At 39.6% G+C, this 13,217-nt stretch overlaps 1 protein-coding gene across 1 annotated transcript in view; it reads right to left on the bottom strand.

Annotated features, from left to right (window-relative positions):
- Window positions 1-3,163: 3,163 nt before the first annotated feature.
- Window positions 3,164-13,217, bottom strand: part of cacna2d3a (calcium channel, voltage-dependent, alpha 2/delta subunit 3a) — a 121,951-nt gene continuing 111,897 nt past the window's right edge. The window contains exons 30-36 of the mRNA XM_056422484.1: window positions 13,088-13,163; window positions 12,917-12,969; window positions 12,026-12,081; window positions 9,490-9,604; window positions 5,598-5,710; window positions 4,200-4,282; window positions 3,164-4,061 (exon numbers count right to left, since the gene is read on the bottom strand). Of these exons, the coding sequence (XP_056278459.1) occupies window positions 3,969-4,061; window positions 4,200-4,282; window positions 5,598-5,710; window positions 9,490-9,604; window positions 12,026-12,081; window positions 12,917-12,969; window positions 13,088-13,163 (589 nt within the window). The 3' untranslated portion in view covers window positions 3,164-3,968. The remainder of the gene's footprint in view (window positions 4,062-4,199; window positions 4,283-5,597; window positions 5,711-9,489; window positions 9,605-12,025; window positions 12,082-12,916; window positions 12,970-13,087; window positions 13,164-13,217) is intronic.

Below are 13,217 nucleotides of genomic sequence, written 5' to 3'. Positions count from 1 at the left end.
GACATGAATAGATAGAATGTCTTTCAAAAAATTATTATTTAACTATAAAACATTAATAGGTTTTGAGTGATCCATTTAAATCTTTTTATGTCTTACTCGACCCTGATTATTGTTTTATATATATATATATATTTTTCACATTTGGAAAACGTTTCAAACACCTACCTTTAAGTGTATTAGTGAGTCGTTAAAATGCTTGCCCAGCCTGCGGAGGCCGTACTAATTATGAACGTTAACTCGCTTATACCTGAAGGTCCCCTGTTCTTATAAAGAATTGTAATATTTCATATCTAAAGCAGGACCTCCAAAATGTCCCCAGTTGGCTTACCGGTCCACTGTTGGTGAACAGGTATAAAAATAATTCATGCATGTACCCACACACACACCCGTACACACACACACACACACACACAGTCAGACAGACAGTATTAGTACAGCTGGCTGTCAGGTCCTCCAGCTCACCAAGAGGTCTATAAGTACTGAAGGCTATTCTTCCTGTCACAGCATGGGGTGCACAACTAACTGTGTATGAGAGCATGTGTTAAGAGTGTATGTTTTCAGTTGGCACCTCTCAACCTTGGCAGCAGCGCGTCTCCTGGCACGTGCAGGGACAAATTGCCTTTGGGGTTTGGTTCGGTTTTCGTCTGTGATGTGTGTGTGTGTGTGTGTATGTGTGTGGGTACATGCATGTGTGGGTAAGGTAGTCGAGTGGTCTGGTCATTATCACCGCTACAGCCAGTGAGCATGTGACCAGGGGAGCAGGAAAAAAAGGTAAAGCAGTGTGGAGAAGGTGGTAAACAAGGACAGAGATGAGGAGAAGATGCTTGGAGGAAAAAGAGGTTAAAAAAAGAGGGGAAAATGGCAAATCTACCAAGCAAAGTGATATACAATATAATCAGTGCAAAAAAACCGTTCTTTCTGGTGATTGTTTCTCTAAAATGACATATTCACTACTGTAAGCCTGTCCTCGAGGCAAACACAAGAATACAAGCACAATGAGTTGCAGAGCTGAAATGTTGTTAGTCACCCTGTGGAATGCCGAAGGAACCGTGCGTGTGTTTTCCCAGCTTGTCTTAACTTAACACACAGGCCCGTGTTGTGGTCACGGGGCCTGTGTGTGGTCCTGCTGTGGTCCTCGTGTGGTTCTGTTGCTCATTTCCATTTAAGCATATCTGTGGTCCTCAATGAAAATCTCCAATGTTATCCACTTCATCCAATGTAACCCCACAAGCTTTGTCCTATGTGTGACCCCTTCTCGGTGCATATGTTGTGTTCATATGTGTTTGTGTTGATGCATGTTTGCACTAATGTTTGAATGTGTGAATATATGTGTGTTTCACTGCCATTTGTCTTCCGGCATAATAGCAAAGGAGATTTCTCATGCAGTCAAGATAATGGTAAGCAAACTGGGTAAGAGTGTTGTGAGTGCTGATGGATGGTTGTGTTTTGAACTGAAGGGCCCCTTCAGGGCATTGTGTCCCGGTGATCAGTGACTCCTCTCTCAGGGGTTCCTTCCCATCACAAACAGCCGTGTAGATCGGATCATTGGGAAAGAATGTGGACGCTCTCATAAGATACTTTCAGTGATGTTTCTCTCATTCATGTCATCTTTGAGTATGTCTCCTTTGATGAACGGGGGTTAAAGGTGTGAACAGGCATCCAAGTGCACATTTGTGTTCTGAGCCAATCCTGTAAAGATATTTATGTTTCCATAACATTGTGTTTTTAAATGGATCTTCAACACATGTATTTCCTTCTACTCTTTATTATTGTACTGTTTGACACTGAACAAAATAATCACAAAAAGTAAAGTAGCTGAATATCCTTCCAACCAGCATGATACACGTGAGCAGTGTGCAGGGAGATATTTAAAAAAAATTCTTAAAGCATCTGTGTGTGTTATGTTTACCTGTCCGATGTGAGAAAACAACTTAAAGAAAACATAGATGAGCATTTATTTGTCACAGGAAACCGGGATGGCATGAGGGCTGCCATTGTAACTCAAGATTGCTTTCCCACGTCTGGCTTTTGTACACACATTGGATACACTTTCCCATAAGTCATCTGGCAAACAGGAAGGAATCACAGACCGGATTCATTTGTGACCCAAAACAGCTCCAATCCCATTATGCAGTGATAAATGAACCACCAGCAAGTCTTTGGGCCACAGAAAGAGGAAGAGCACAATCTACTGGAAATGATTAGAGTGAAATAGTTCTGCTCAAGGGAGAAGATCAATGAAACAATAGAAACCAGATTAAACCACTGGCATGGTGAGAACTACCTTGTCTGTGGAGGAGGAAGTTGTGGTTAGAGCTGGCTGGTTGAGAGGAATAGAGAGGAAGACGTTGCAGGTCCCATTGTTGACCAAAGGGACCTTGATGTTGACATCAAGACCACAGCAGAGCGGCTTCCTGACGGCACTGGTTCTGTGAGAACTCCTGTTACTGTGCTCCTCTCGACGCACACACTAACCCAAGATGGCGCCGCAGATGGCTGCCTCGGTGTGTCGGTGCTCATTCAGGACAATTTCCTTCCGTTCACTCGTCACTTCATTCTTCACATCACTTAATTCTTCTCATCACCTAATTCTTCACTTAAATACACGTAACTCTACACTTTCAATGCACTTGTCACTTTAATCTGCTTGATACAAAGTACTGAAACCTGCCTGTCTGTGCACTTTATTTTATATTTATATTCTTAATATTATTGGGTTTTGTTGCACCACCCGCCATGACAAATTCCTTGAATGTGAAAACATACTTGGCAAAGACAGGTTCTGATTGTGATTCTGATGAATCCTATTCTTGCATTTATGTGTACAAGAAAAAATATTGTTGTGTCTATTTCCTAATCGATAACAGATGTGTGTTGTGCTTGGCCACGATTCCGGTGTCATAGTCTTTATTGTCTATCTGGAGCTCAGGGTTACATGAATGGCAAATGAGTGAGTGGTGCTCTCATTCAGATGCATGTATGTCTGCAGGCGAGCACTTCTCTGCAGCCAAACATTTCCCACAGCCAGCCACTTAGTCTTACCCTGACAACCACACTAGGACAGTCTGTAAGGATACAAACTGATGCTTTATATCAACTCCATTGTTCTATTGAAGGCCTGATTGGGTAAGAGTCTTTCAATAACATGCCTTCAACAACAACATCCATTTTAAACATCATTTTATTTCAAAAGTACACAAACAGGACCAATATTGTTCAATAAGGCAAAGCTCAAATATTAACAACCACTCACATCAGAGGACTCAAAATCTCATAGTCACAGTTTATGGGTATCACTTGCAAATCATAAATAAAATTATTTCTTTTCTTCTTATAGACAAGAACTTTTTTTGTATCCATCATGAAAAAAAAGATCATTGACAAACATTTTATTATGACCCAAGCCACATATAATCATCTTCATCTTCACTATTATAATTTGTTCAATCTTCAGAATCATTATTGTCCATTAAAACTCAGGGAACGGTGCACCTGTCTCTCTCCAAGCGGGTGTTACGTGGCTCTAATGCCCAGTTCCAAGCCCAGCTCCAGACCCCGGCCCTTAGCTGCTACCTAAAAGGACTGAACATAGTGGAGTGAATGTCAGTGGGTTTTACTGGACAACTTGTGAAATTGTTAAGCTACTATGTGCATTTGTTGGCATTATTACTACGTTCAAAACATTTCATGTCCCCAATGACCTCTCTGTGCAGCGCATGTCATATTGCTAAAGCACACAAACGGTCACTAATTAGCAGCTGTAATAGCTATCCATATTCAGTCCGTTCATATAGGTGTCTTGTAGGGAGGTACCTCAGGGCTCGGGGCTTTGTTGGTGGGGAGTTGGAATTGGGCAGTTTTATGAGGGGCAAAAGTGTTTTTTTCTGTGGCATTGTTGCGATTCTTTTGCATGCCGAGTCAAGCGGATCCATGTGAAGTTCTGGATGGAGAGGCTTCACCAGCTCTGGTCACCTAGGGAACAGCGCTAGGAAGACACAGGGCAGTGTTGCTGCGAGAGACGGGATGAGACCCACGGCTCCTCCACACTCCATTGAGTTCTCCTAAAGAGAAAGAATATGGACATATATGAAATATTTTAATAAAATACAAAAGCGGAATTTGCAGTTGATATATTATGAAAGAAGGTACTGTCATAGTGATGGAACTGTGTGTGTGTGCAGTGTATGTGGAGTGAATACCTCTGGGTGAAAAGGGTGACAGGTATCTGGGCGCCTCCTGTCCTTTTGCGTCTTCAACCTCTTGCACTTGAGAGACTCATTATGTGCAGCTGAAGTTAAGTCAATAACAGACAAAGCGTTTTCCTGCTGGAGTGTATTTCAGTTGTATAAAGAAAAGGAATATATGTTTTTGAGTTCTTACGTAGGCGGTAATACGTTTGTGCATTAAAAAAAAAAGACTCAGCAATGTTTGATGAGTTTTATGTTGCAGGCTTTATGCTACAGTAAGCAATCCACAACAACATAAACATGGGTGTATATGAACAGTATATACAGTTCACATCGTAAGAGAATCCAGCTAAAGCTGTGGCTGCTATTGATCAGTATCTCATCGCAGTGTGGGCTGTTGTGTAACACAGTCCAAACACAGATACACACACATACCCCCCCAACACACACACACAAACAAACAAACAAACACACACACACACAGCTCTGAACAGGGACAATATATTGCTACTATGCACTATAGAATGAGTTTATTGAGCTGATAACACAACTTAGTTGTAAAGGAATTATTTATTAAAGTTCAAAGTTACCCCTACCTCAAAAGTTAGTATTGCTAACAGTGACACATTGGGACTCACAGCCAACGAGGTCTATTGAGGTCATAACATAGCTATCTGATAATAAAGGGATTCTAATCAAATAACCTTTAATTTTGCAAGTCCAAAAGGTTGCAGCAGTTCATGCAATGTACCTGTTTTCCATTACTTTTGTATTATATATTATATGTGTTATCTAAATACTAATGAGAAATCTGAAATCTACAAATGTAACTGTATGCTGAAGAGGTGTCGGAACACAATTATCGTGCTTATGTAACATCCAGGTGTTAGTGTTACAATACCATTTGCCCCTGGTAAAACATTAACATTACTTTCTTTTATCAAACGTGGCAATGGTAAATAGGTCTGTATGTATTGTTGCTTTTGTTGTGTGTTTTTCTGACAGAAAATAAAGCATTGAGCCTAGAGTGGCAGCTATCCCATATTACTACTATAGCTAGAATTTTCCATTAAGTGTTTACATTTTATTGTATTTATAAAGCTTTTATGTAGCTTTTGATTGTTTCCTCAAGTGTAATTTTTTGTTTTGACTGTCAAAAAAATGAATCAGATCTTGACCCTCATAATGCTCTCATCTCAGGGGGCAAACAAACTCCCCAAAGACCTCACCACAAAATAAAATGCCCTTTGCTATTTACATCCCTGCAACATTGTTGGACATGTAAAGGCTATAAGGGCCGTATTGTGACACGGGAGCACATAAGGTGGAAGAGAATATACTTCACTGTTAAAGAAACACAATCCAGTGATATTGTTATTTTTATCCCCGTCTTTGACCTGTGAAGGATATACATGATTTCGATGGGCTCCATGGTGATTGGCTCAAACATGCTGCAGTCACACTTGTTGTCCACCACCACCATGAAGAGATTACTGCTGGGGATCTGCTGGATCACAAATGACCTGCCAATCACAGCACAGACAGCCAGAAACAAAACAAAAAGATGAGGAAGGAAGAAGAGAGAGGGAGCCAGGGGGGATTGAGAGTTGAATTGGCAAGTAGACAAGGCGCATGATGTACATTTCCATGTGTGTCAGAGTATTAATGTTATGAGTGTTCACATTCTCCCTCGGTGGAGGGGAGATGCAGTAAAGAGACTCCACTTGATGCATGTCAAGCAGATGACTTGTCTGACCGCCAGCTGTCAATAAACACACAGAGACATCGACAGACACACATCGACAGACACACTATGCACACATATTTCTTCTCTGTCCCCTTCTCTTCCTAATTGTTTTCCCTTCCTTCCCTTCTGTCTTTGTTATAACCTATCCAAGTCGAGCATAAATGAACTGTTGCAGAATATAAAACACAGCAAGGGGAGACAAATGGGAACCACACTTCTGTGCTTATAGCTTCTCGGTTGTGTTTTACTAGCCTGAGAGATCAGGCCTCGCCTCGGCTTCCTGGCCAATGATTTATGACCGTGGATAAGCTTCATGAAGAAGAGAAGTCGTAAAGATGATCTCTTTTTTCTTTCACCCTTTCTCTCTGTATCTTTTGCTTCTTTCCCTCCCTCTACTCTGCCGCAGCCGGTTGATTTATCAAGTTTACCGTGATCAGACCCGTATGAGAACTTGCACATTGGACTGAGAGGACACACAAATGCAGAAGTGCACACTTGCATTTTATCAACTCTTGTGATGGAGGAAGTAAGACAAAGAGAGAAAGACCTGACAGATCATAGCAGACCAATAGGAATATTTTCATCCTTACTAATTCAATACCATGACCAATTTAATCTGCCCACAAACAGCCTCCAATCTCTAAATAGCACCAATCCACCGCACTTTAATACTGTTATCCAACCATGACCAACCAAACCCAACCAAACCAGCCGAGCAAATAGGCCAAGCCATGCCCAATCAGGGTAAATTGGGATCTCCTGATGTTTAATAATCCATGCTCACCCCTGCACAGCGGGGCCTGCCCAGCTCAGCCGACTGATAGAAAGCAGAGCAAGTGTTCCTGGAGAAAAGACGTCCTGACAGCACAGCTGCTGGCCTTGAACATAACCAGTGTTGGGAAAAGGAGCACTGCACTGCATATGAAGGCACACTTTTCAAGCCACACAAGAGTGTGCATGATATAGAGATAGAGACCGACAGCCAGCATACGCTCTCTCTCTTTCAGAAGCACACAGAAACATCCAATATGTTTCTCTGGGTGAAGATGGAGAACGACAGAGTGACAGTGAGAGACATCGAGGCCCGCAGAAATAAAGATATAGGGCAGTAAGAGAGAAAGAAACCAGGGATTAGACATATTTATATTATAGAGATGATGGACTATAGAAGAAAAACACACACACACAAAGACATGGTGACAGATCATGTCCTCTTATTAAAGTTCTGACAAAACACATCACAAAATCTGGAGCAGAAGCTGTTCAACACTTTTTGATGATAAATACATTTTTTTACAGAGCCAGCTGTACTGAAGCTCATTTTAGAAGTTGGAGCAAATATGATAACATTTCACAATACATTATGTTTAACATATGCTTTACTTTTGAAGCAGAACCAAGGCAAATTACTTCTACCTACAGGACGTAGATAATGTTTAGATTTGTACTAATAATTGAATTGTTGCATAACTTAAACTTAACAGCATACATTGTATGGTTATCAGAAATATCTGTCATCACAGTTGGGAAATTTGACATGTAATTATTGTGTGTAATTTGAGAATTACTAATTCAATGAGTTCAATTTTCTCCAATAAAAACTCACCAAACTAGAGAGTTTTAAGAGCAATGCTGTATTTTTTATTTTTATTTCTCTCATTACTTTTAGGGAAACTGTACACCATTATTCCAGTATTCACATTTTAAGCCTTTTTAGTCATTCTACATGATTCCAATATGCAGTGTATTTGGAGTGGCTCTATTACAGATTTTTAGATTAAGGCAGTGGTTGGCATGAATTCAGCATTACAAATCTAAAGATGAAATAAAAAAAATATGAATTGGACAATTGGATTTACAGTACTTATTGAAATCTACAAATTTACAAAATGTTTGCTTCTTCATAAAAATATGAACTTCATTTAACATGAAACGTGATATACTTTTAAAAACTTTTTTTTACTGTTCTTAAACACTGTTTATTACAAAAACACTTATCTTGTGCAACCGGGGCATTCAAATGTTCAAAACGTTTTGTTAAAGTAGCAAACATGGCCTTGTAGGAAGTTGAAAGTGACTGTGATAATATGAGCAAATATCTCTGCAATATCAAAGTTATTTATTCGACAGAGATAAAGATAGAGATGCAGTTCAAGAATCTCAAACAAATTGAACCACATCTACACGTCTGACTGTCGTGTCGAAGCTTTCTCTTATTGCAATTTAAAAATTCTCTCTTTTCCTTGTCTGGGACGGTCGAGAAGAATCAAAGGAGCATGTGGCGAGGTAGGACATGTGGATGTGAGTAATGTCGGTAATAGTCCCCCTTTCACTTTTATCCTACATCTCATGTTACGGTCTAGATAAGTAAGATATGCATTAATGGAGGTTACATCATCCTATAGGGCCATTTACATTATTATGTAATTTGCTAGATATCAGGAAGTAATGGGCAAACACAAATACAGACATCACATGTACGCATGCACACAAAATACAGTAAAGAGAGGTTTAGCAGGCAAACGCTTCGGGCATATTTCCTAGAGCATAAAGCACACACACGTGTCCCAATGAAAATATGAGAGAAAGGCCTCAGTCAGCCTGTAACGTGAAACAGATGTTTATCACCAATATCCTCTATTACTAATGTGAGCTATAAAATTCCATATAACGCAAATAAAAACTCCATTTTACTTTGTCAAATTCATTGTGCTTTAAACGGGATTTATTTGAAGGCAACATGTTTCTCAGGGTTTCTCATGGGCCTGCCCGCTAATCCCAGTTCTGGTGTCATCATTAGAGATGAGGCTATTCATGTGTGTGCGGGTGTGTGTGAGAGGGTGCTGTGTGTGTGTGTGTGTGTATATACAGTATGTGTGTTTTGTAGTGTGACTGCATCCCCAACCGCATTTTACTCCCAGCACCCAGGGCAGTGGTTACCCTGCTGACCTTGTGGGGCTCTACCGGCAGTAGACACACAAGGAAAACATAGACACACAGACACACACACACACACACACACACACACACACACACACACACACACACATACTGGGTTCTGAGCCTCCCTGGCAGTTCCACAGCTGGGAGCAATGAAGGGCCCATTGGAGGGATCCAGTGAACACCCCACAATTGCCTGACAGAAAAGCCCAAATTGTTAATGGGGACCACACTCATTTTCCCATCTTTAAAGGAAGCCTTTTTTTCCACCACTCTCCCTCATCTCTAAATGCCTTGCATTTCAAATTGCTGGAGGAGAGAGAGTGAGTGTCTGCGTGTGTGTGTGTCTCTGATTGATCGCCTGGATAAAAGTGTTTTCAGCAGAAAACAAATGAATTAAATGTGTTTCTCATCATCAGGGGTTACAGGAATAAAAATACTTTGCCATGATGAGAGTTAACAGGATGATTCGTTTTTCATCGTTAGCTTATTTTAAGAAACGTAGTGGCCCGCTGATATCCGAGGTGGGTTACTGAACAATAGGCAGATGTTGAGATTGTCGTTAGCGTGTTGTTAATGTGTGTACACATATGTCTGCGTGTGTGTGTCTCATACTTTATGCAGCCGTCACAGTCAACGTTGCCCATGTTCTCTTTGATGGTTCTCTCGGAGACAAAGGCTGGGTACTCCGTGTCACACGGTACCTGCATGGGTCGACCCCTCCGCTGAGCTGAAAGCAGAAAGAGAGAGAAAAAGAAATTGGATGAGAAAGTCATGGAAAAACTATTTAAAAGTCAAATACATATTTAAAATATGCGAATGCAAATAGATTGAAAGCAAACAATTAAACATACCACATCCTTGTAAATATACATGTTTGAAAGAAAGCAGATCTGCTGAACCAGAGCTGACTTTTGTCCTGCAGATTTGCAGTGTAAATCTGGACCAGCCTTTTATACAAAATTGCTTGAGCTCTCCTGCCACCCAGAGGATTGGAACAATACTACAGGATGGAAATGGGGGAGAGGGTATGCCACTATAATTTTGGTAATAAAATCTAAACAATTGAACCAATGTGGTTTTATTTATTTATTTATGAAGTGAACTTTTTCAGGGTGGTCTTCTCGCATATTTATTACAAAACAGTTTTCTAAAGATGGTGGATTACATGTGTGATTTGAATGGAGACGTTTAATTACTGGATGTCAGCAGTGCAGTATCATTGTGTGAAAAAAAGAGAGTGTGTTTGCAGTTGTATATACATTATAAGCTTGTGAGAAACGCAGCCTACATGTATAAATGTCTGGGATTAGTTCAGACTGAGAGGCTGTGTAGATTGGGTTACAGGCTGATAAATTGGGGTGTTTCAGCTGTGTGTCACAGGTCTGTGTCTCTATTGTAAAAAGATATAGAAAGTGCTGCTAAGACCTGAGGCTAGCCAGCTGTGAAATTGTCTTGACTGCTTGGCGAGCAGCGATGCCCAGCTTCACTTCATTCGGGATAAGGGTGTGCAAGGAAAGCATTTTATCGACTTTCATTTTGTGGTTCTTTCCCTCTCTCCACTCGCTCACATTCACGCACGAAATATTTTCATATTAGTCTTGGCTAGAATTAATACCGCTATATGATGCTGCTTAGTGCGGCTTTAATTTCAGACAGGCAAACTGTATTCAACACACCATAAAGCATAAGGCATCACAGCGCCCGTAGCTTGGGCGGTAATCATATGAGAATGTGCTTGAGTTTGTGGAAGAAAGTGACAGAAAAAGAAAGGTTGAGACATAAAACCAGAGAAGGAGAGACAGATAGACTGAGTGAGAAAAGAAAAGAAAAAAAGAAAACCTTTTGCCTTCTGTTACAAAGCGGATATTGCTTCCCACCACCACCAATATGTCATACATCCGTACGGATCATAAAACCATCAAATATAACCACCTCTGGACACATAAACAAATACTAATGTGTGCAGAAACACACACACACACGGCCTCTCACATTGAGGTTACTTGAGGCAATCACGTGTTTTGCCATTTTTACTTCCACTCGGTTTTGGATTGTTCCTTTTAATTCTGTTTTTGCAGTGGTCAGACTGACTCAGATGGAGAGGAAATAGAGGCGCGATGGTGAAGATGAAGACAGTGAGGTCAGTGTTGAGGACACTGGTTGTTTATTCTGTACGCAATTACCTTTGTTCCATGTGCACTCAAGTATTAAGATCAAAAAACGACAGTGTATGTTTTCATTTTGGGATTTTAGATTTTATATATGAAATTATAAATGGGAAAACAAACAGCATTTTGATTGTTTTTTCCCAAAACATGAATGTTTTTATGGACAGATCCAAGAAAGAAAAATGGCTTCATTTCCTTTTTCGTCTTTGCGAGACAGGAAAGTGAACTGAAAGAACTATTATTTAAAAAAACACGTGTTTCAGAAACTGGAAATGTAGGTGTTATGCATGCTGCACATGGTAATATCGAGACATACGCCATGTGATGAAATACAATTACGTTAACTTTAAATAGTTTATGATTAGGAACAAAAAAGAAAAAAGAAAGAAAATCTTCCAGTTTCCAAGAAAATTGTTTTGGGGTTATTTCTTTTGTTTATTTTACAAAGGGGAATACTATTTATTTATCTCTCTGGCAATGGAAGCAACTGTTTTGCATTTGTCTTTTTCACATTTATATTCCTGTTTCTGAATAATGAAAATGTAACACCATAAAGATACCCAGACCCCTTTGCCTATAATGGGTGCTGCAATTTAGAGTATTAGTTACAGCAAAAATCTGTTGTTTGTTTTTACAACAATATGTTTCCAAAATGCATAGTTATTCAAATCGTAACAATTTACAATTAGAGAAATGTACAAAGAGATTAATAATCCTGATTCTTTCTCCATCCATATTAGAACTATTGATAAGCATTATTATTAATTTAGAATAAACAATTCTTTAGAACTCTATGTATGCAATTGTGACTATAACAGACAAATACAATATGATGAGTCGTGGTGTGTGCATGCTCAACACCCTATTTATTAGGACTGTTTATACATATTATTTGCTTATAAACTATTATTACAAGAGTATAAGATGCATACTTTCATATGAGTGTCCTTCAGACCTACAGAGAAAGAATACGCTCTTACCTTTAGCTGTGAGGTCAGAGTACCACCAGCTATACAAGTTGAACTCCACCAGGAATCTAAATATGGAGAAGACACCGACCATAACAATACACTCCAACACATGTTGATATAATACATACTGCTTCATCCTCGACTGAATTCCAGCCACTTTTTACCAACACGATAAAGGTTTCTCAAGAACTACAGCTGGGAAATTGTTTATTTTCCCAAATGAACAAAGTTGATACTTTACAAGAAACCATGGTGTAGATATTTTTCTCTCATTGTCATGTACTGTATACCCTTTGTGTTGCCTATTGTTTGTATGCTTCTTAGATGCCACAAAGTCATTCATTCCAATTAGTGAATATATCTACGGGGAATTTTAAATTATTGCTAGTCAGTTTGTCTTTTGTTAACTTAATAATGAATCATTTTGTCTTTACAGAATATTTTGTTATTTTTTCCCCTTCTGACCTTACACAGATGAGTTTGCTCACTCATATGGTACTATTACTATTTTAATTTAATTTTAAGTGAAACATAAATTTAAAATGAAAAACATGAATCAAAAGATCATTATATTTTAAAGACACAGCATTGCCTGCACTTTAAAGACTGACAATTGTTTCCTCACATGATGCACTGTGGCGACAACAGACCACCTAGCAAGACTCCACAACCACAACATGGCATCACAGGAATACCCATGCTACAGGAAACATCAGGTAGCCATTACAGCTCATGATCACTGATGAGCACGTCAACGTGCATGTGAAGGGACTCGTAAACAATCATACAATATATTTTTCCACGCACAGACATTAAGAGGAGAGGCCCCCATATACTGTAAGTTCTCAAAGCACACAATATTACAGACAAAAGACACTTTGACATACACAGAAGTCTTACATGACAAGCTCAGTCAGGATCCACTTTACGATGGAGAAGAAAGCAAAGTAAGGCTAGAGAAAGAAAAATAAAGAGAAAATATTGATTAGACACAAACATAGAATACACGATCCCAACTTTGCATCGTGTGTGCAACGAAGTGGAACAGAGTGTAAACAATGCAGTACTCACATCCAACAGTGTGTGTCCACTGTCACTACTTTCTGAAAAAACCCAACATAGAGCCTGATAGTCATACAGAGTGACCCTGAGTAGATAAAGGTAGAGGACAGAGGGTGAGACAGAGGCATCAGAGACAGAC

The sequence above is a fragment of the Pseudoliparis swirei genome, chromosome 9 (assembly GCF_029220125.1).
Source record: "Pseudoliparis swirei isolate HS2019 ecotype Mariana Trench chromosome 9, NWPU_hadal_v1, whole genome shotgun sequence".
In the NCBI taxonomy this organism is placed as follows: domain Eukaryota; kingdom Metazoa; phylum Chordata; class Actinopteri; order Perciformes; family Liparidae; genus Pseudoliparis; species Pseudoliparis swirei.
This window is presented reverse-complemented; position numbering and strand designations above follow the sequence as displayed.